Source organism: Schistocerca gregaria, chromosome 1, assembly GCF_023897955.1.
Source record: "Schistocerca gregaria isolate iqSchGreg1 chromosome 1, iqSchGreg1.2, whole genome shotgun sequence".
NCBI classification, from domain to species: Eukaryota; Metazoa; Arthropoda; class Insecta; order Orthoptera; family Acrididae; genus Schistocerca; species Schistocerca gregaria.
In genome coordinates this window covers 993,459,217-993,480,280 of record NC_064920.1, presented here as the reverse complement: position 1 = coordinate 993,480,280, position 21,064 = coordinate 993,459,217, and the positions used below count along the sequence as shown (strand labels likewise).

The window sequence follows — 21,064 nt, the reverse complement described above, 5'->3', positions numbered from 1 at the left end:
TATAACTGCAACTTTCCTACTTAGCATACCTGCATTTGTGTGCTTCTTGTCCTGTTTGTATTCTACCTCAAAATAAAACTTGCTGCATTTGAGTGCCCATCTTGTTAACCTACTAGACATGTCTTTTAGTTCCAACAACCATTTTAATGAAGGGTAGTGTGTGACAACTTCCATCCATACAAGAAGCATCGAAAGTACACTATTGTTGGTGTCACGGGAGTGGTTAAATTCCTTCTCAAAATCAGGAAAGAATATTAGCAAAATTAATACTGCCTTCAATACCTCAAACACTGCTTGAAATTCTGCTGACCAGTGGAATTTCATGCCCTTTGTCAACAATCATTCAAGGGTTTCTACAATCTCTGCAAAATCCTTTATGAATTTGCAATAATAATTGCATCAACCCATGAATGACTGTAGTTTTGTTCTTTGTGGTGATGTGAAGTTCCGAATTGCCTCTGTTAGGCAAGGATTGGTTTCAACATTTTTCCTGCTAATCACAAGCTTCAGATAATTTACATGCATCTGCACAAAGAGGAACTCATCTATACTAAGCATCAGTTGTGTAGATCACAGCCTGTTTAATACTCTTTTGTGCGATTCACATGCTCTGGTAAATCCTTTGAGAATATGATACGCAAATATACTATGACAGTTTTCAGCTTCAACTCACTTAGAACCTCATCCAAATGGTATCTGTTTACACTGATAATGTCCTCATGGGACCATGGCAGTAATCTTGGTTCTATCCTCAAAGACTACCTCCAGCTGGTGGTAATCACTTCTGAAATCCATTGTTGTAATGTACTGGTAGGTATCCTCCTAGGTTATCTAATGTTTCTGCATTATTAGGAACCACATATGCAACTGTCATGGTCTTTGCATTTAGGTAGCAGTAATTGCTACAGAATCTGTACTTTCTGACAACAACTGTTGACCTTTTGACACAATGAAAACATCTGGGCACCATAGGCTGTGTATGGCTTCCTACGAAATTGCACATTGTTACCTGTAGGTATATGATGTTGGATACTGATGTTACTGGTAAAGGACCCTACATTTGAAATAAACCCACAAACGGCAGTAATAAAACTTTCATTACCTGCTAATCACTGCCTTCCAAGTGACCCACTTATACTTTTAAAACGGAAGGACTGATGGTTGGTTTGCTGCTCTGGCCATCAAATGATCTACCAATACGTTCCTCATCTCATACTTCTAATGTGGCAACCAGTAGGCCCGTTGACAGCCTAATCATGTCCATGCTGAACTTAACCAGGCTTACAGGAGCCATAAATTCCAGATTAATATAACTTGCACACACTACAGTTCTACACACAAAGCAATGTATTCTATCCAATTCTTCATTTTCCCAAACATTTCCTTCAAACAGTCACAAATCCGCAGGCTCTTGTGCTTTAACAAATGACACCTTAAAGGTGCTACTGCTGTCTCTCTAAATTAATATGGCCCAAAACAAAAACACTCCACATACCTTCAATGACAAAAAAGGTTACTCATCACAACAAACTGTGAGTAACCACAACAAATTGTGCTGGTATGCTAGACAGAGCTGTAGATTTACATTCACTACCATTGTAGTCTTGAGGTGACAGACAATTCTGACACCGATGTTGCAGCTTGAGTGCTGCCATTGTCTTTTGATCAGGACGTCGAGAGAACATCAAGGGTAAGTGGTCCAGTGCATACCATGTGACATCCGTGATAAAGCGATGTAAAACCATTTATTGGCCGAGCTGAGTTTACAAAGTTATAACTGTTTTCAGAGCTGAAGTTGGCAGTGAGGACATGGGCCATGAAGGAGTGAGGACGCCTTATGGGCAAGTCGTGCCAGCACTGCCACAGATTAGTGCCATAGCTGCATGCTGTGCTAGTGACAGTAGCGGAGTGAGGAAGGGGCTGCCCACCCAGACATGCTGTGATGACCCAGTGCAGCTACCACCTAGGTGCTCTTAATGACAGCCTGTTGTGGCCTCAGACGTATATTGCCAACTGTCATCCAGGATTCCAGTTCTCGTGAAGGCTACGCACCAGTCACCTACCACTGATCGACCAAGACTACAGCAGATGCTCGCAAGTCAGCCAGGAGGCTGCGTGGATGCACCTCATTTCACTGGTACAAAGATGGCTGCTTTCAGAGCATCCATGATGACCCAGTAGTGGAGGAGGGCTGGCCACTTACCAATCTTCTCACCTGCGATGACCCAGCAGGCTGCAACAGCAGACCACAGCTGCAGAAATTATCATGTTGCCTGCCTCTTGATGCTAAAGTCAGCAAGCATGTAACAAGCTGGCCATCATCGATCAGTATTATGTTGTTTCACTTAAACTCAATAGACTGTCTTTCTCCCTGTGCTTCTAGAGACATGGACAGAATGGCAGCACAACAGAATGCGTTCTTGAGCTCTGTAAGTCTGTCTGTCTAATGGGTAGACCTATGATGTAGTGGCTCTGGATGTACGAGTGCTGTTGTCTTTAATTATCAGACCCATCAGTGCTCCTTGCAGTGCTGTGGTAATTTCAGTAATGATCCCAGGTTGCTGAGCTTGATTGTTTTTGCCTATGTTCGATTTTGTAGCGGCATTTGGGAGGCAAAGTTACAGTGTTTTCTCACAGTACCTTGTTAAGTAGCACAGAAGTGCTTGTATTACTGTCTACCCCATTCTGAGGTCTGTTGCATTGGTGGTAAGCCTTGTTGACAAACGAGCCCAGTGCTAACCTACTCTGCTCAAAGCTTCCTGGTGGAACTTCAACCAAAGTTTAAGCCTGCACAACAATATTTTTCTGCTGTGCAATAATAATATGGAGGAGTCAAAGGTTTCACCACGCCAAGTAAAAGTTTTTGACCTGGCAATCCTTTGTTGCTAGGAATATAATGTTAACTACTGTAAGGCTATGTAGGAACGTAAATCAGTTACAATTAATATTTTGTTCTAAATGTCTTATTTCAGTTGAAAATGAAGAACTTCAAGTGAAAGAGAGTTGTTGACACACTACAGACTTTATTGCTTTTAAACATTTATCATCAAGGTACACAGTCTATCTAGGATCACACACTCTTCCACCAAGTTCATAACATGTAAGATGACATCAATGAACACTGCTGCTGAAGAAGGTTCATAATAAATTGCGGTGATTCACATACCGCAAAACTGATGCACACATATCTAACCTCAAAATCAATAGGATTGTTATAGGGTGGACTACAAAGTCAATTTTATCAAATTCTTCGTCATTAGAAATAGAAATTAAACATTATTTTATTTGCAACAAGGCATAAAACGACAAAAAATTGGGGAAAAAGGTTTATGGACTCTTGTGAAACCTAATTTGTGGCGAGAGCTAGCTAGGTCTGCAAACAAATCTGCAATCCTACTGTTCCCAAACAGTTTTTTAGAAGGGTAATACGAACTTCTTGAAATTGAATTTTACGTGAGCTGTAGACGTGTCGCTTTCTACTGGGATGTTTATGGTTTTGTTGGGTGCTTTGCTATCACAAAGGCTGCTTCGTTCAACCGCACAAATTCCTACCTTAAAAAATATGAATAACACCGCGCTCTGTAAGATCATCTCCAATTTATTTTATAGGCTACCCGGCTCCGGCGATATAATGCGCAGTCATCGGGCCCTAAACCACAATACAGGGGTATCTGTGTGAAACGTTTCTTCGTGGCTGGGAATGCACGTAATTTTGGGACCTTACCTCGTGTAACACTGTGCACAGTACACTGTTCTAATTATCAGGTTTGATTAGTGCACACACTTTTAGGTCAACTTGCCTGCATAAATCTTATGTGGTCACGGACATTTGAACTACTCCGTTATTGGCTTACACATATTCAGAGACTTTCATATTGTTATCCATTACATTACATAAGAAACAGTTTGTGGAATATCGCTATGTGGTACCCTTGTTTTCACACTTACTCAGATACTACTATTTAATGATAAATATACTCTCTTGCATATACAGTTTGTACCCTTTTTTTTATATAACTCCCGTTTGTAATACTACTGGTAATTTGGTTGTTTAGGGAATGATGATGGCATATCACATCGCAAAAACCGTGGCTTAAAAAATAAACTGGACGTGACTGTGTTCCTATTACCATACCATACCACCCCACCCCCCTTTAAAAAAAAAGCGTAGTATCAGCTGCTGTTCGCCCATTCAGCAAAGAAAAAGTGGATGTGTCCAACCCCTCCTGTTGACAGATGGATATCGAACATCGAATTTCTGCCACGTCATGCCATCAACAACACACACAGAAATGAATGAGGGGCAAGGTTTACTGAAACGTTTATGCAAACGATATCTCAACTTTCAGTTTATCTGATATTCGTTTCAAATACAAAATTTCGCAAACAACTGCAGCAGCAAAACGCTTAAGTACTGTTAGCCGCTCAGAAAGCATTTCACAGTTGTGCAACCAACACAAAAAACCTCACCATCTTCGCTCTTCGTTGCCACTACACGTCAGTATACTTTCCAATCCCAACTTCTCATGTGTACTTCGAACTCAACTGCTCAAACTAGAGTCGTCGAGTGGCAATCTGGTAGGTGTTGGCGTCAATCTCCCCACCACCAGCTTGCTACACCAAAGATCTTCATCTGCGTAGGACGCGCAGAAAGTGCATCTTAAAAGACGAGAGATACATTGTGCAAATTGCAGTGTTGTTGATGTTGTGATGGTAGTGCGGTGTTATGAGGTCGTGGGTGTTGATGTTAGAGTGACATAAAAACGTTAGCAGTCATGACTGCCTGTAATATTAGCACAGGGGAAAGTTTACTTGCTTTAATCGATGACATAGAAATCATAGCAAAGTATGTAACAGTAGTGTATAAATTATTATCGAGAACTGCACTTAATAACGGTTAGATTGTTAATTTTTTAATCAAGATAATTTTGTGTAGTAGACCTCATTATTTGTTCATTTCAAGGGAGCTAATCGAAAATACGATAGTCCAGAAACACCAGAAGCTGTCAAATTCAGAACATGCCCAGATTACGGAATTGTTGTTGGCGAAGGACAAGCAGCTCAAGGAGACGCTCAAATTGGCAGCAGAACAAGCAAAAATTAATCAGAGAATGGAAGCCCTGAAAGCAGAAGTGGAAAGACAAGATCAGTACATTCAGAACTTGCAGAGACAACTGAAAGAAGCTGAACAAATTTTAGTGAGTAACAAGATTTTATTCTTTGTTGTAGAGTTACAATCTTGAAATTTCCTCAGATTTCAGACAGCTTTTTGTATTGCTGTCTTTGTTGGTCGTCAACTGAGGGCCTTCTAATTTGACTACGATTAATTAAATGCCTGGAACCAACTGACAGCACCAGTTCCACCTTTTCAATCACAACGACCGGTTCCAGCCACAAACATTTTCAAGAGATTGTCATTGGAGCTTCGTGAGAGTACACGGCACAGATTAATTAATGTACGCCACTTTGCTTCTCTATTTGCCCTGGCTTATTTAACTCACTGTGCTTACTAATTTCATTGTTTTGACAATTTTTCGTTATGAATGTGGAATATTTTGAAAGGTCGTCATATTTTTATTTTATTTATTATTAGTAGTAGTAGTAGTATGGCTTACATGGCCACTTTAAATTCTTGTTTAAGGACATCATAAATAAATTGTTAAATGTATTTAAAAATTCGCACTATAAGCGAACACACAAAAATTTTATAACTGAAGATACAGATCTTAACCAGCCCACACATGTTAGTGTCACCAAAGGCAGTTTGCTGGGTTCCCCAAGAAATTTTGATAATAAAAAGTCTACAGTTAGGTTTTGAGCAGTTTGCACAGCAACCTTACAGTCACACATTGGAGTGTCCTTGAACTCCCATTCATACAGATTCCCACATTTTGCCTGCCATGTATGGGCTTCATGCACAGTTATCCACAATTTCCCGTGAATACCAAATCCATTCACATATTGAGTATGATCAGTAATGTGGCGAGAATACGCTGAAGCAAAATTCTGCCAAATATCTTTCCATTCTTGGTACCCATCATATATGAAAGGTACATCTTCATTTAACAGGTATCAACAAACTGTTATGATACATGTAAATGTTCAGTATACTAATGTACATATGATGATTCTTGGGCTATTGTAGCCATGAATCATCATATATTATTTTACAACATTTATTTACAGCATTTATTTAATTGGATGGATAAACAATCTACTCACCAAGCGGTGGCAGAACACATACATAAAATATTGTTGCGGTTGGCAAACTTTCGGAGCCAGTGGCTCCTTCTTCAGGCAGAATGGCTGAAGGGGAAGGAAGAAGGGTGAAGGGAAAGGACTGGAAAGGTCTAGGACAAGAGGTATATTTTGGGAAAGTCACCCAGAACCACTCATCAGGGGAGACCTACTGTCTGTATGATAAGTACTCCTCACAATTCTCCAACTAAATTGTTAATGTTTGCCAGATCTGATGCAGGGAGATTGTATGTTCTTCCAGTTGGTGTCACTCTATCCACTCTTTTGGTAATGTCACATTTTCTGATGATGCAAGTGTCTGGTTTGCCAGGAAACAAATGACTGAGATGGTCCATGTGGATGCAAGAAGTTGACCTTTACTTCACCTGGTTCTTCACATGTTTGTAAGACATATGCAACCCACCCAATGACTGCCATACAGACAGGCAACAGATCCAACACTTCATTCACCATAGCAATCACTGACTTTACTCACTAAAGAAGCTGAATATGCAGAATATGTCTTTACTAAACCGTTGTTAGCAGGTATTGCACAGTGAAACTTATGGGTACCTGGAATCGTCCTTGCATTTTTGAAATATTTTCAGTTTGGCTGTATCTTCATCATGATTGGAAACTGATGTATAATGGAATACACACGAAGGAATATTTTCCTTTCACCACTCAGACAATTGTCATGATGTCAAAATACAATTTTCGTAATGTCACTTGAGGCTGGGAAGCCTTGCTAATGTCTTTAAAGTCCCTGCTACCCCATCCCAAGGTTCTTTACCAAGCACTGTAGCAGAAAAATGCCATTCTGCTGTAACATCGAAATCTTCTTGATGGTAAGACAGATTCATAAAGTTCTTTCGTGCTTTGTATTTGAAAACTGACATTTTAAGCAATTGATGAAATTCGTCTGGAAAGAATAAACACACAATGTATCATGTTTGCCGAAGGCAGTCAGATATTTCCACGTATTATACATGTTATATTTCATTAGTGCCTGAGTCTCTGTAGTAAGCTGCAAATGGGTGAAATGTAGCCTGTGAATTATTCCAGTGGAATCCTTGTGCCTCATCCTGAATGGTGAAGGAGTAATTTTCTGCAAAGTCACAAAGAACAAGAGACTCATTTACTTTGAGACCTTCTTTACTGATTTTACAAAAATGTGACTGCTGCTGGGAGATAAATGAGTGCTGTTGTAACCTCAGTGCACACACCTCAATGAAATCATCTGTTGACTTTGTTATAGCCCTCTAGAACTACTCTGCCTGTAGCTAACCAACACTTATATGCAATTTCGTCAATGCAGTTCTTACCATTCAGATAATCAGTTAGTCTTGTCACACCTGGACAATAGGGACATAAACCTAAGAAATATGCTGGTAGTGCAGAATTGCATGTAACAAATGCTACACAGTGCTTGTACAATGGTAATGTGTATTCTTCACTCTATGTTAGTGCTTTAAGTTTACAACCTTCAATCATTAACTTGAAATTCTGGTGCAAGACACACACACAAACACTGGCATTGGCAAGAACACTGTGCTTTGGCCACAACTCACAAAATTTGGAGAACCCAATATTTATATATAGGTATTTCTCTTTGAAATATGCACACAGTTCCTTAAGGTTGTGCAACACTAGTTGCTTTTGTTTTATGTATTGTAATTACAATTTTCTTCCACAGACGCTAAGTCTTTTCATGAACAGTTTTCTCACATAATGTCTTACCTGGCTTTGGATTTGGTGTCACTAATATACCATGTTCTGCTACTAACTGTTTTGCTCTCTGTACCATGTAATCTGAAGCAGAAAATTCTTTAATAGTTTTCCTTATACTCCAACTCTTTAGAAGTGCAGTTACAATTTTTGTTTTGTCACACATACGGTCTGAATTGTGAAACTTATCTTTGAGCTGGGTGATAATTTCACTTTCTCTATTTTCACTCTCTTCTTTTTCCAGTTTTGCTTTGGATACTTTTTCTCACTCAGAAGACTTGTTTTCTTCACAGGAGATTCACCTAAATACTGAAGCCAGATCTGATGCTACTTCATCTTCACTTAAATCTTCCTTTTTTTCCCCACCCCCTACATTCACTGCAAATTTTTCCATTGTACAATACATTAGGATATATGTTTATCATCCACTCCTGAACATTCCTTAAATTCTTCTACACTCTTGCATGGCCTTCTTCCCTAAACGGATTGCAGCAATACAATTTTGACTTGAAATCCATTTTTTACTAAATATTACTTTATGAGACATTTACACTGCACTTCGTTAAGCAAGCCACAGCCATAAAACATATGAAACAAAATTTGCATAATAATGACGATGTAAATAAAACAGAAAGAAACTTCCACATGGGAAAAATATATTAAAAACAAAGATTCCAAGACTTACCAAGCGGGAAAGCGCCGGCAGACAGGCACATGAACAAAACACACAAACACACACACAGAATTACGAGCTTTCGCAACTGGCAGTTGCTTCGTCAGGAAAGAGGGAGGGAGAGGGAAAAAAGAAAGGATGTGGGTTTTAAGGGAGAGGGTAAGGAGTCATTCCAATCCCGGGAGCGGAAAGACTTCCCTTAGGGGAAAAAAAGGACACGTGTACACTCGCACACACACACACACACACACACATATCCATCCGCACATACACAGACACAAGCAGACATATTTAAAGGCTAAATATGTCTGCTTGTGTCTGTGTATGTGCGGATGGATATGTGTGTGTGTGTGTGTGTGCGAGTGTACACCTGTCCTTTTTTTCCCCTAAGGGAAGTCTTTCCGCTCCCGGGATTGGAATGACTCCTTACCCTCTCCCTTAAAACCCACATCCTTTCTTTTTTCCCTCTCCCTCCCTCTTTCCTGACGAAGCAACTGCCAGTTGCGAAAGCTCGTAATTCTGTGTGTGTGTTTGTGTGTTTTGTTCATGTGCCTGTCTGCCGGCGCTTTCCCACTTGGTAAGTCTTGGAATCTTTGTTTTTAATAAAATTTGCATAATATATAGAGATCGTGGACTAATGATGACTGGTTGAAATAAGAGTCTATCTGTTTGGCTGTTCATTAAAACAGGCTGGTAATGTTGATTGACTGAAATAAAAATCTCTCTGATTGGCTATTCACAGCGAGAAAGAACTTGTTTGAATAAAAGTAACTGCTATTGGCTGGTGTTACAGAAAAAAACTGGATACATAGCTGGTTACTGCATGTTGATGGTGTACTTAAGTTGACAAAATAATTTCTTGTGCCTGATGCCTTTGGTGTGCTGCCTTGATATTTACCATATTTATAGTAACATACTGGAGCAATTATTTTATTTTATTTGTTTTCAAAAAAATTGAAGATGAGGTGTTTGAGATATTCAAGGTCAATGACTGAATTAGAACCAGAATTACATCATTTATGTTGCGACATACACATGTAAATTTAGCACAAATTCCAAACTTTCTGACCTGTAACTTTCTTCACAGTTGTAACACACATTTGCAAATTGACATGTTTCCATATCTTATCTGGGTCATTGAATTCACCAAATAAAAAAAAAAAATGAGAGGGTCAGGTTGAGAGGTGCATTGAATTGACGTGGAATGACCCATTTACAGTGATTGCATTACTGCACTGAATTTATACTGAAGTCAGGTAGTACGTAATAAATTACCATAGAAGGAAAGTTGCTACTCACCATATAGCAGAGATGCTGAGTCGCAGTAGGCACAGTAAAAAGATTCACACACGCACACATACACATTCATATAAACGCAACTTGCACACACATCTGCTGTCTCAGAGAGCTGAGACCACACTGCGAACAGCAGCACCAGTGCATGATGGGAGTGGCGACTGGCTGGGGGTAAGGAGAAGGTGGGGAGGGGGAGGGATAATATGGTGGGAGTCACGGACAGTCAAGTGTTGTAGTTGAGACAGAAGGCAGGAGAGAAGGTGCCAAGGGGGGGGGGGGGGTAAGTAGTGGAAAGGGGAGAAAATAAAAGACTGGGTGTGGTGTTGGAGTGACGGTTGTGTAGTGCTGGAATGGGAAAAGGGAGGGGGATGGATGGGTGAGGACAGTGACTAAGGGAGGTTGACGCCAGGAGGGTTACGGGAATGTAGGGTGTATTGCAGGGAAAGTTCCCACCTGCACAATTCAGAAAAGCTGGTATTGGTGGGAAGGATCCATATGGCACAGACTGTGAAGCAGTCATTAAGATGAGGGATACCATGTTTGGCAGCATGTTCAGCAACAGGGTGGTCCACTTGTTTCTTGGCCACAGTTTGTCGGTGGCTGTTCATGCTTGTTGGTTGTCATGCCTACATAGAATACAGCACAGAGGTTGCAGCTTAGCTTGTAAATCACATGACTAGTTTCACAGGTAGCTCTGCCTTTGTTGGGATAGGTAATGTTAGTGACCGGACTGGAATAGGTGGTGGTAGGAGGATGTATGGGACTGGTCTTGCATCTAGGTCTATTATAGGGGTATGAGCCGCGAGGTAAGGGATTGGGAAAGGGGTTGTGTAAGGATGGATGAGTATATTGTGTTAGTTCGGTGGACGGCGGAATACATCTACATCTACACTCTGCAAGCCACCTGACGGTGTGTGGCAGAGGGCACTTCGAGTACCCCTATTGGTTCTCCCTTCTAATCCAGTCTCGTATTGTTCGTGGAAAGAAGGATTGTCGGTATGCTTCTGTGTGGGCTCTAATCTCTCTGATTTTATCCTCATGGTCTCTTCGCGAGATATACACAGGAGGGAGCAATATACTGTTTGACTCTTCGGTGAAGGTATGTTCTCGAAGCTTTAACAAAAGCCCATACCGAGTTACTGAGCGTCTCTCCTGCAGAGTCTTCCACCGGAGTTCATTTATCATCTCCGTAATGCTTTTGCGATTACTAAATGATCCTGTAACGAAGCACGCTGCTCTCCGTTGGATCTTCTCTATCTCTTCTATGAACCCCATCCGGTACGGATCCCACACTGCTGAGCAGTATTCAAGCAGTGGGCGAACAAGCGTACTGTAACCTACTTCATTTGTTTTCGGATTGCGTTTCCTTAGGATTCTTCCAATGAATCTCAGTCTGACATCTGCTATACCAATGATCAACTTTATATGATCATTCCATTTTAAATCACTCCTAATGCATACTCCCAGATAATTTATGGAATTAACTGCTTCCAGTTGCGGACCTGCTATTTTGTAGCTAAATGATAAGGGATCTATCTTTCTGTGTATTCACAGCACATTACACTTGTCTACATTAAAATTCAATTGCCATTCCCTGCACCATGCGTCAATTCGCTGCAGATCCTCCTGCATTTCAGTACAATTTTCCATTGTTACAACCTCTCGATACACCACAGCATCATCTGCAAAAATCCTCAGTGAACTTCCAATGTCATCCACAAGGTCATTTATGTATATTGTGAATAGCAACGGTCCTATGACACTCCCCTGCGGCACACCTGAAATCACTCTTACTTCGGAAGACTTCTCTCCATTGAGAATGACATGCTGCATTCTGTTATCTAGGAACTCTTCAATCCAATCACACAATTGCTCTGATAGTCCATATGCTCTTACTTTGCTCATTAAACGACTGTGGGGAACTGTATCGAACGCCTTACAGAAGTCAAGAAACACGGCATCTACCTGTGAACCCGTGTCTATGGCCCTCTGGGTCTCGTGGACGAATAGCGCGAGCTGGGTTTCACACGACCGTCTTTTCCTAAACCCATGCTGATTCCTACAGAGTAGATTTCTAGTCTCCAGAAAAGTCATGATGCTCGAACATAATACGTGCTCCAAAATTCTACGACTGATCGACGTTAGAGATATAGGTCTACAGTTTTGCACATCTGTTCGACGTCCCTTCTTGAAAACGGGGATGACCTGTGCCCTTTTCCAATCCTTTGGAACGCTATGCTCTTCTAGAGACCTACGGTACACTGCTGCAAGAAGGGGGCAAGTTCCTTCACCTACTCTGTGTAAAATCGACCTGGTATCCCATCAGGTCCAGCGGCCTTTCCTCCTTGAGCGATTTTAATTGTTTCTCTATCCCTCTGTCATCTATTTTGATATCTACCATTTTGTCATCTGTGCGACAATCGGGTAGAGAAGGAACTACAGTGCAGTCTTCCTCTGTGAAACAGCTTTGGAAAAAGACATTTAGTATTTCGGCCTTTAGTCTGTCATCCTCTGTTTCAGTACCATTTTGGTCACAGAATGTCTGGACATTTTGTTTTGATCCACCTACCGCTTTGACATAAGACCAAAATTTCTTAGGATTTTCTGCCAAGTCAGTACATAGAACTTCACTTTCGAATTCATTGAACGCATTTCACATAGCCCTCCTCACACTACATTTCGCTTCGCGTAATTTTTGTTTGCCTGCAAGGCTTTGGCTATGTTTATGTTTGCTGTGAAGTTCCCTTTGCTTCCGCAGCAGTTTTCTAACTCGGTTGTTGTACCACGGTGGCTCTTTTCCATCTCTTACGATCTTGCTTGGCACATACTCATCTAACGCATATTGGACGATGGTTTTGAACTTTGTCCCCTGATCCACAACACTATCTGTACTTGAGACAAAACTTTTGTGTTGAGCCATCAGCTACTTTGTAATTGGCTTTTTGTCACTTTTGCTAAACAAAAAATCTTCCTACCTTTTTTTAATATTTCTATTTACGGCCGAAATCATCGATGCAGTAACCGCTTTATGATCGCTGGTTCCCTGTTCTGCGTTAACTGTTTCAAATAGTTTGTGTCTGTTTGTCACCAGAAGGTCTATTATGTTATCGCCACGAGTCGGTTCTCTGTTTAACTGCTCAAGGTAGTTTTCAGATAAAGCACTTAAAAAATTTCACTGGATTCTTTGTCCCTGCAACCCGTTACGAACGTTTGAGTCTCCCAGTCTATATGCGGTTAATTAAAATCTCCACCCAGAACTATAATATGATGGGGAAATCTACTCGAAATATTTTCCAAATTATCCTTCAGGTGCTCAGCCACAACAGCTGCTGAGCCAGGGGGCCTATAGAGACATCCAATTACCATGTCTGACCCTGCTTTAACTGTGACCTTCACCCAAAGTATTTCACATTTCGGATCTCCGTCAATTTCCTTCGATACTATTGCACTTCGTATCGCTATAAACACACCTCCCCCTTCACTGTCCAGCCTGTTTCTGCGGTATACATTCCAATCTGAGTTTAGGGTTTCATTACTGTTTACTTCTGGTTTCAGCCAACTTTCTGTCCCTAGTACTATATGGGCATTGTGACCGTTTATTAATGAGAGCAGTTCTGTGTCCTTTCTGTAGACACTCCTGCAGTTTACTATTAGCGCATTAATATTGTTATTCCATGTTCCATTTTGTCTACTCCTATCTTGCTGCATCTCAGGAGGCGTCTTGTCGGGCACCCACATGTGCACTCCACACATACTCCGCTACCCTTGTAGCCACTTCCGGCGTGTATTGCATGCCTGACCTATTCAGGGGGACCCTACATTTCTCTATCCGATGGCAGATGTTGAGAAATTTGCACCCCAGATCTCCTCAGAATCGTCTGAGCCTCTGGTTTAAGCCTTCTACTCGGCTCCAAACCAGAGGACCGCGATCGGTTCTGGGAACGAAACGACAAATAGTAAGCTCAGATTCCACCCCTCAAGCGAGGCTTTCTGCCTTCACCAATTCCGCCAACCACCTGTACAAACTGAGGATGATCTCTGAACCCAGACGGCAGGGGTCGTTGGTGCCGACATGAGCAACAATTTGCAGTCGGGTGCACCCAGTGCTCTCTTTCGCCGCAGGCAGGGCCTTCTCCACATCTCGGATGAGACCCTCCAGCAAGCAGACAGAGTGAACACTGGCCTTCTTCCCTGACCTTTCCACTATTTCCCTAAGGGGCTCCATCACCCGCCTAACGTTGGAGCTCCCAATAACTAATAAACCCCTCCCCTCGTGTGCCTAATCGGACCTTGCTGAAGGAGCAGCCACATGTCCACTCACAGGCAGAGCGGGCGATACCACACGGCCAGCCTCCACATTGACCCTCCACCTCGTGCGCCGCTGAACCCGCCACTCCCCTTGGGGAGAGGGTGGCGCAACCGCACCCGGTACCCGCGAAGATGTCTTGACAGCAGGGACATGAAGCATGTAACACCTGGGGTGTACCATGCGATGCACCAGACTCCCCACTGCCGCTACACTCCAAGGCAGCAGCCTGAAGACGGCTGTCCGCGCCCATCAACACGCTCAGCTGTTCGCGAACAGTGGCCAGCCCCTCCTGCGTCCATACACAGCTGTCACACATCCTATCCATCCTAAGAAATCAATTTACTGTAGAGAGTTAATCAACTTTTAACTAGACTGCTAATTCACTAAAGGCGGCTGATTGCTGAGTAAACTCTGGACTGTATTGAAAACAAACACTAGCACTACTGGCTCTATGGTTGACTAAAGGGACTCTCTCTGACTGTATTCAAAACAAACATGAAATCTATAGAACACTATTTCTAGCAATCGACAATTAAAGCTTCCTAAAAGCAAAAACACACAGAAGAAGAAGTGACAAGTAAGAAAAATACAGTTAATACTTAAATTAACTTAGCTCGCTGCACAGCAGACGGCAGTTACGACGACACCTAGCACGGTAGGAGGGGTGAGAAGGATAGTGGGCAGGACATTTCTCATTTCGGAGCATGACGACAGGTAATCAAAACCCTGACGGAGAATGTAATTCAGTTGCTCCAGTCCCAGATGGTACTGAGTTATGAGGGGAATGCTCCTCTGTGGCCAGACTGTGGGACTTTGGGAGGTGGTGGGAGACTGGAAAGATAAGGCACGGGAGATTTGTGTTTGTACAAGGATGGGAGGATAATTGTGGTCAGTGAAGGCTTCAGTGAGACCTTCAGTATATTTTGGGAGGGACTGCTTGTCACTGGAAATGTGACGACCAAGTGTAGCTAGGCTGTACGGAAGGGACTTCTTGGTATGAAATGGGTGGCAGCTGTCGAAGTGGAGGTATTGCTGGTGGTTAGTAGGTTTGATATGGACGGAGGTACTGATGAAGCCACCTCTGAGGTGAAGGTCAACATCTAGGAAGGTGGCTTGTTGGGTTGAGTAGGACCATGTGAAGCAAATGGGGGAGAAGTCGTTGAGGTTCTGGAGAAATGTGAATAAGGTTTCCTCACCTTCAATCCAGATAGCAATGATGTCATCAATGAATCTGAACTAGGTGAGGGGTTTAGGATTCTGGGTTTTTAGGAAGGATTCCTCTAGATGGCCCATGAATAGGTTATCATAGGATGGTGCCATGCGGGTGCCCATAGCCGTACCGTGGATTTGTTTGTAGGTAATGCCTTCAAAGGAGAAGTAATTGTGGGTGAGGATATAGTTGGTCATGGAGACTGGAAGGAGGTTGTTGGTTTGGAATCCATAGGACGTCTGGAAAGGTAGTGTTCGGCAGCAGTAAGGCCATAGGCATTAGGAATGTTAGTGTACAGGGAGATGGCATCAATAGTGATGAGCAGGGCACCATGTGGTAAAGGGACAGGAACTGTGGAGAGTCGGTTGAGGAAATGGTTGTTATCTTTTATATAGGAGGTTGCCACTCCCATCATGCACAGGTGTTGCTGTTCGCAGTGTGGTCTCAGCTCTCTGAGACTGCAGATGAGTGTGCAAGTTGCATTTATGTGAGTGTGTGTGTATGTGTGTCTACTGCTGACAAAGGCCTTAATGGCCGAAATCTTTAATTATGGGAATCTTTTTATTGTGCCTATTGCGACTCAGCATCTCCGCTATATGGTGAGTAGCAACTTTGCTTCTCTGGTATTGTTACATTCCATCCTGGATTTTCCATTGTTTGATTTGAGTATGTAATACATTGTATGATATAATAACCATTCCAAGACAAACTGGCAACCATTTGGTCCTTTAGCAGACTAACCTTGTCCTTGTCAAAATTGTCCAACCTCGCAGGAACCATAAATTCTCCATCTATATCTGTAACACAAGCTATGCTCCTACGCACCATACAGTGCAACTTATGTAGCTCATTGTTCCTGGCCGATGGCTCTTCCATGCACAATTCCATTGGTGAGTCGGTATCTACACTACCTACACTAACCTAGATCAATTTCCCTGTACCTACTGGTATGATATCCAATGAATTAACCTTTGATATACATGTATGCAGTTTAGCTGGTAACACCTTCATGACAGGGGCACACATTGTTTCACTATCAGGTCTCTTTCATAGTGGAAACAAAGCTCCACCAAGCTCAATCATACACATGATGCTTATTTAGAAAATCAAGTCCAAGAATTGTCCATTACACCTCATCCAAGTATGGCAACACCTCAGTATGCTCCTTAAATGTTTCAAATCCAGTGGTAGAAGTGAGCAATCTTGTCCCCATTGATTTCACACCATTGTCGTATATGCCATGTTAACCTGTACCGTAGAGACTGAGTCTCTTCCTACCCAATAGGTCCAGACTGAAACTGACAAATGTGCATATATGTCTACCAAGAATTTGTTTCTTATGATTCACTGCAACACTCTAGCAACAATCTGTCTTTGCACAAGTCCTTGCAGTGTTAAATGACCTATGATGGTCAGGTCAGGACACCCCTGTTTGCTTTTAAAGCATGTTTCTTTCTATTGCGGCTGTCCTGCTTTCCACATTTGCAGTCACATGCCCTATGCCCAATCTCATCACATTCAAAGCATTGTAGCTGACAGCATTGCTTCTTCATGTGGTCCGCTCATCCAAATCTGTTGCATTTGACCTCAGAGGAGAAGACACCACAGCACTCCATTTCTCAGTTGCAATATTGCTCTCTTTCAGCTGTGTTTCAGTTCTGATACCTGAGGCAAAATCACTAGGATTTTCTGTCTTCACCTGTTTGACATATTCACTGTACTCCTAGCGAAAGCATCTAAGGCCTATTCTCTGCTTCCCGCAAGAAGACTGTCCACCTCTTCATTGTGCATCAATTCGTAACTCTGCGGCTCTGCGGGTATAACTTAAGATTTCTGTCAGAGATCGCCGCTACTGACTTATTATGTTTCTGTGTTAATCCCATGAGCTGTTCCCTAAAATCATATTCTGAATGTACTGGCAAAAAGGAGGAAGAACTTTGAAAATAGTGCGTTTGCAAAGGCGTGTCCACATGATACCTTTTTCTTCACATTCAATCGCAGACACACGAGAAAAAAGAGAATGCATAAAAATTTGTGGAAAGAACGCATTTACCCAAGGACATTCTCTTGTCCTATACTGCCTTATTGCACAGGCAGTCTGCTGTGGATCCCCTTTTTTGCTTGGGAGTTTGTGTTATGCACTTTGTGATGAAAAGAGAGCAGAAAAAGAAAACTCAAAGGTGACTGTGGGTAAAAAAGTGTCTAAATAACAGAGGTACAGCAAATACAAGGTGACAACAATGTTTTGTTTACAAATTTCAGATTTGCTGCTTGAGAAACTGCAGCAATAAGTCTGAACAGTAACATTTCAGAAGCTAGTAACTGGTGAATTATGTACTATTTTGATCTTTTTACTATCCATTTCAAAACAAAGCATTTCAGTGATCCCTGAAATTGAGAAATACTTGAGGGAGGTTCTTATCCATTATGTGATGGTTAATTAAGTTTCACCATGTCTTGTGTATTTTATTCGATGAAAAAGTTGTTTACACAACTTTAATAATGAAAGATTATGTGTAGATTAACGCCCTTGGCCTCGACAAATTTGGGAATTTCGTTGACGCCAGAATTCATTAGAATAGAGGTTGTGTTTTCCAATTTTGTATTTGTTGCATTATCAATGTCCTTCTTTTCAGTTTCTAGTTTCTTTTTTCTAAGTGTTATACATGCCCTAGCCTTTATTTTGTTCAGATGTCAGGTTGCTCAGTTCTTGTGCTATTAAGTTGTCATTAATGAATATTCACACACACTTCTTACATATTCTTTTCATGAATTTCTGACTTGTTCTTCTCTCTTTTCGCTCTTCAAAATTTACAATATGTTACTGGAGACTCTTTATCTCACACTTGATGCTGAGGGTATCACACCTCGAATTATTATTCAAACAATCTTTAGAAGCGGCATTTCATATGACTTCTCTATGTCTGTAGTCACCTATAAATTTAAGCATGCTTCCTTTGGAGTCAGCAGTCATTATTGCACACAAATTACCTCGCTACTTAACGTAAACACACTACAAAATGAAACACACATGGTCCCCAGCCACCCGTTGCCTCCCTAAATAGTGCAAGAGATTCCCACCAAACTCAGGAAGCACTAAGCTTTTACACACAGCCTCCCATTCCAAGAAAATTGCCTATGCACAGATGTGCATACATAATTGCGCAAAGTTGAACAGAAGAAAGACATCGCGTGATTCACTTGAAAAGAAGCATTTTGAGCTGCTGGTGAGTTGTTCTGAATTTCAAAAACAAGTCTGAAATAGTGGTTGCCATTGAATCCCCTCAACTTCCATTAAGAACAGTCATAAGAAGAGATTAAACAATGTCTAACGATGTTTTTTCTAAGTGAAAGGAGACCAGGATGAGTATTGCTGTTTTTCATGCAATTGATGGGTCCACTAATGCAACAGGCACTGCTCAGTTGCTGTTTTCGGTAAGGATGATTTTTAATACATTTACTGTCAAGGAATAATCTTTGAAAGTGATTTATTTGGAAGATCATCCAAGAGAAGAAGATTTTTTTGCCATGGAGCAACTCATCCTAACTGTGAAAATGCATATCCACAAGCTTGTAAGCATTACCACAGATGAAGCTCCAGCCTTAAGAGGTTCTAAAGTGGTTTACACTAGGTTTTATCTCTTACTGTGATAAACTAGATGCAGAATTTAACTGTATATGACTTAATGCAAGTTGATAGCTTGTATAGATCTCCTGAAGGAGATGTAAATTTTTTGAAAGATTTGAGCTGCTTATGAGGAAAATTTTAAAATCTAAAACAAAAGTCATTATCTGTGGTTGTTTAACACTGAAATGATGAACACATTACAAAATTTAAATTTTGCAATTACAGATTTGCAGGGAATAGTGCCTGCTTTGATGATATTTTAGTTAATTTTTCTATAGATATGTATGATGATGTCAGACTTGGTAGTGATGCACTAGCAGATGAAGACCCACTATTTCTTTACATTCTGCTGTGATCGTTTGTCTAAGTCAGACACATCAGCCAGCATCAAGTCTAATGCCACACAGATAAGAAGCCAGAAATATGAATAGATTAATTTATTAACAATATTATGGGAAGGAAAGTTGCTACTCACCATATAGTGGAGAAGCTGAGTTGCAGATAGGCACTACAAAAAGACACTCACAATTATGGCTTTCGGCCATTAAGCCTTCATCAACAGTAGACACACATACGCACATGCACACACTTATGCAAACGCAACTGACACACATGATTCTTGTATGTGAATTACATTTTCATGAGTGTTTGTGCGTATGTGTGTCTGTTGTTTACTAAGGCCTTAATGGCCGAAAGCTATAATTGTGAGAGTCTTTTTGTTGTGCCTATCTGTGACTCAGCATCTCCACTATATGATGAGTAGCAACTTTCCTTCTAATAATATTGTTACATTCCATCCTTAATTTTCTTTTTTTGATTATATTAATTTATTTATTGACATAGTAGCAGATGTTAGTTGGGAGTTGGTATTGAACACACAACTTGGGAAGGGTGTCTGAGAAGCAGTTTTTGATAATTTCCTGCAGAAACTCACACAATTATGTCACTTCTGCATTAATAAAAATTAGCCCTTAGAATAAATAGAAAAAGAAACAGCTAAAATGTTGTACGGTTGAGCTGGCTCACTGTAAGGAAGAGATGCTCAGACATCCACAGAATATATGAAAATTATTGTAAATAATGTCTTGAGCAATATGGCTTCTCTTATAGAGCTTATTTATAGTGTAAAAAGAACTGTAAAAGACAAACTGATCATGGCCAAAGAACTTTAATGTCTATGTTACATTGAAGGTGCTCCCAACAAATGGAAACCAGCATGGAACATCATCAGCTCAGAAAAATCCCAAACTTACACACAAAATGCATTGCTGGACCTAGAAGAAGTAGATGCTTACATTCAAACCTCAGTGGATGAATAGAAATACAAAATTAAGCAAAAAGCAATTGTGCTTTAGATCTTCCGGGTGTCGAGCCTCATAAGATGTATGCCTCCCACTGGAATGTTGTCACCTGGATATTATAAAAGCTGTGTCAAGGTTCTTAAACTCAAGAAGTAAGGACTGTTATTGGTTCTCTAACAATGTAATTTAAAAAAATAATACATCATATCTGTCAGCCTCTTTCCGTCACTTTTATGCATGTTTAGAATCTGAAGTTTTCCCTGATGCACTCAAAATTGCTAAAGTGGTGCCAATATTTCAAAAGGGACATAATCACCTGTCCCAAAAGTATTTCTATTGTCCCAGTTTTCTCCAAAGTTTTTGAGAATCTAATGTGCAACCTGCTAAATAACTATTTTGGAAAGCATGATCTCTCCAGCCTGCAGTTTGTGTTCCAACATGGAAAAAAATACCACTGCTGCTGTCATTGAAGTTGTTAACCAGGTGTTGATGACATTTAAACATAAGGATCTGGTATTAGTTGCACTTTGTTGTCTTAGCAAAGCCTTTGGCTGTATACCATTTATGGCATACATGCCAACTTTAACTATAATCAAGTTATGTCCAAACAACAGGAGTCACATTAAATCAGTTAAAAATAGATGCTCCTCTATGAAGGAAGATTGGACTGGAGTGCCACAGG

The 21,064-nt window shown here is 41.0% G+C and overlaps 2 protein-coding genes across 4 annotated transcripts in view; one reads left to right on the top strand and one right to left on the bottom strand.

Moving 5' to 3' along the window:
- LOC126278342 (3-hydroxyisobutyryl-CoA hydrolase, mitochondrial) overlaps window positions 1-4,578 on the bottom strand; it is a 44,865-nt gene extending 40,287 nt beyond the window's left edge. Inside the window, exon 1 of one of the 3 annotated variants that reach the window (XM_049978401.1) lies at window positions 4,471-4,578. In XM_049978401.1, coding sequence (XP_049834358.1) covers window positions 4,471-4,473 — 3 coding nt within the window. In that variant the 5' untranslated portion in view covers window positions 4,474-4,578. Of the gene's footprint in view, window positions 1-3,800; window positions 3,896-4,470 lie in introns of those variants that run through there. The other 2 variants (XM_049978382.1, XM_049978391.1) reach the window with 2 other exon arrangements.
- Window positions 4,579-4,667: 89 nt separating this feature from the next.
- Window positions 4,668-21,064, top strand: part of LOC126278355 (mediator of RNA polymerase II transcription subunit 4) — a 63,572-nt gene continuing 47,175 nt past the window's right edge. The window contains exons 1-2 of the mRNA XM_049978415.1: window positions 4,668-4,846; window positions 4,964-5,198. Coding sequence (XP_049834372.1) covers window positions 4,776-4,846; window positions 4,964-5,198 — 306 coding nt within the window. The 5' untranslated portion in view covers window positions 4,668-4,775. The remainder of the gene's footprint in view (window positions 4,847-4,963; window positions 5,199-21,064) is intronic.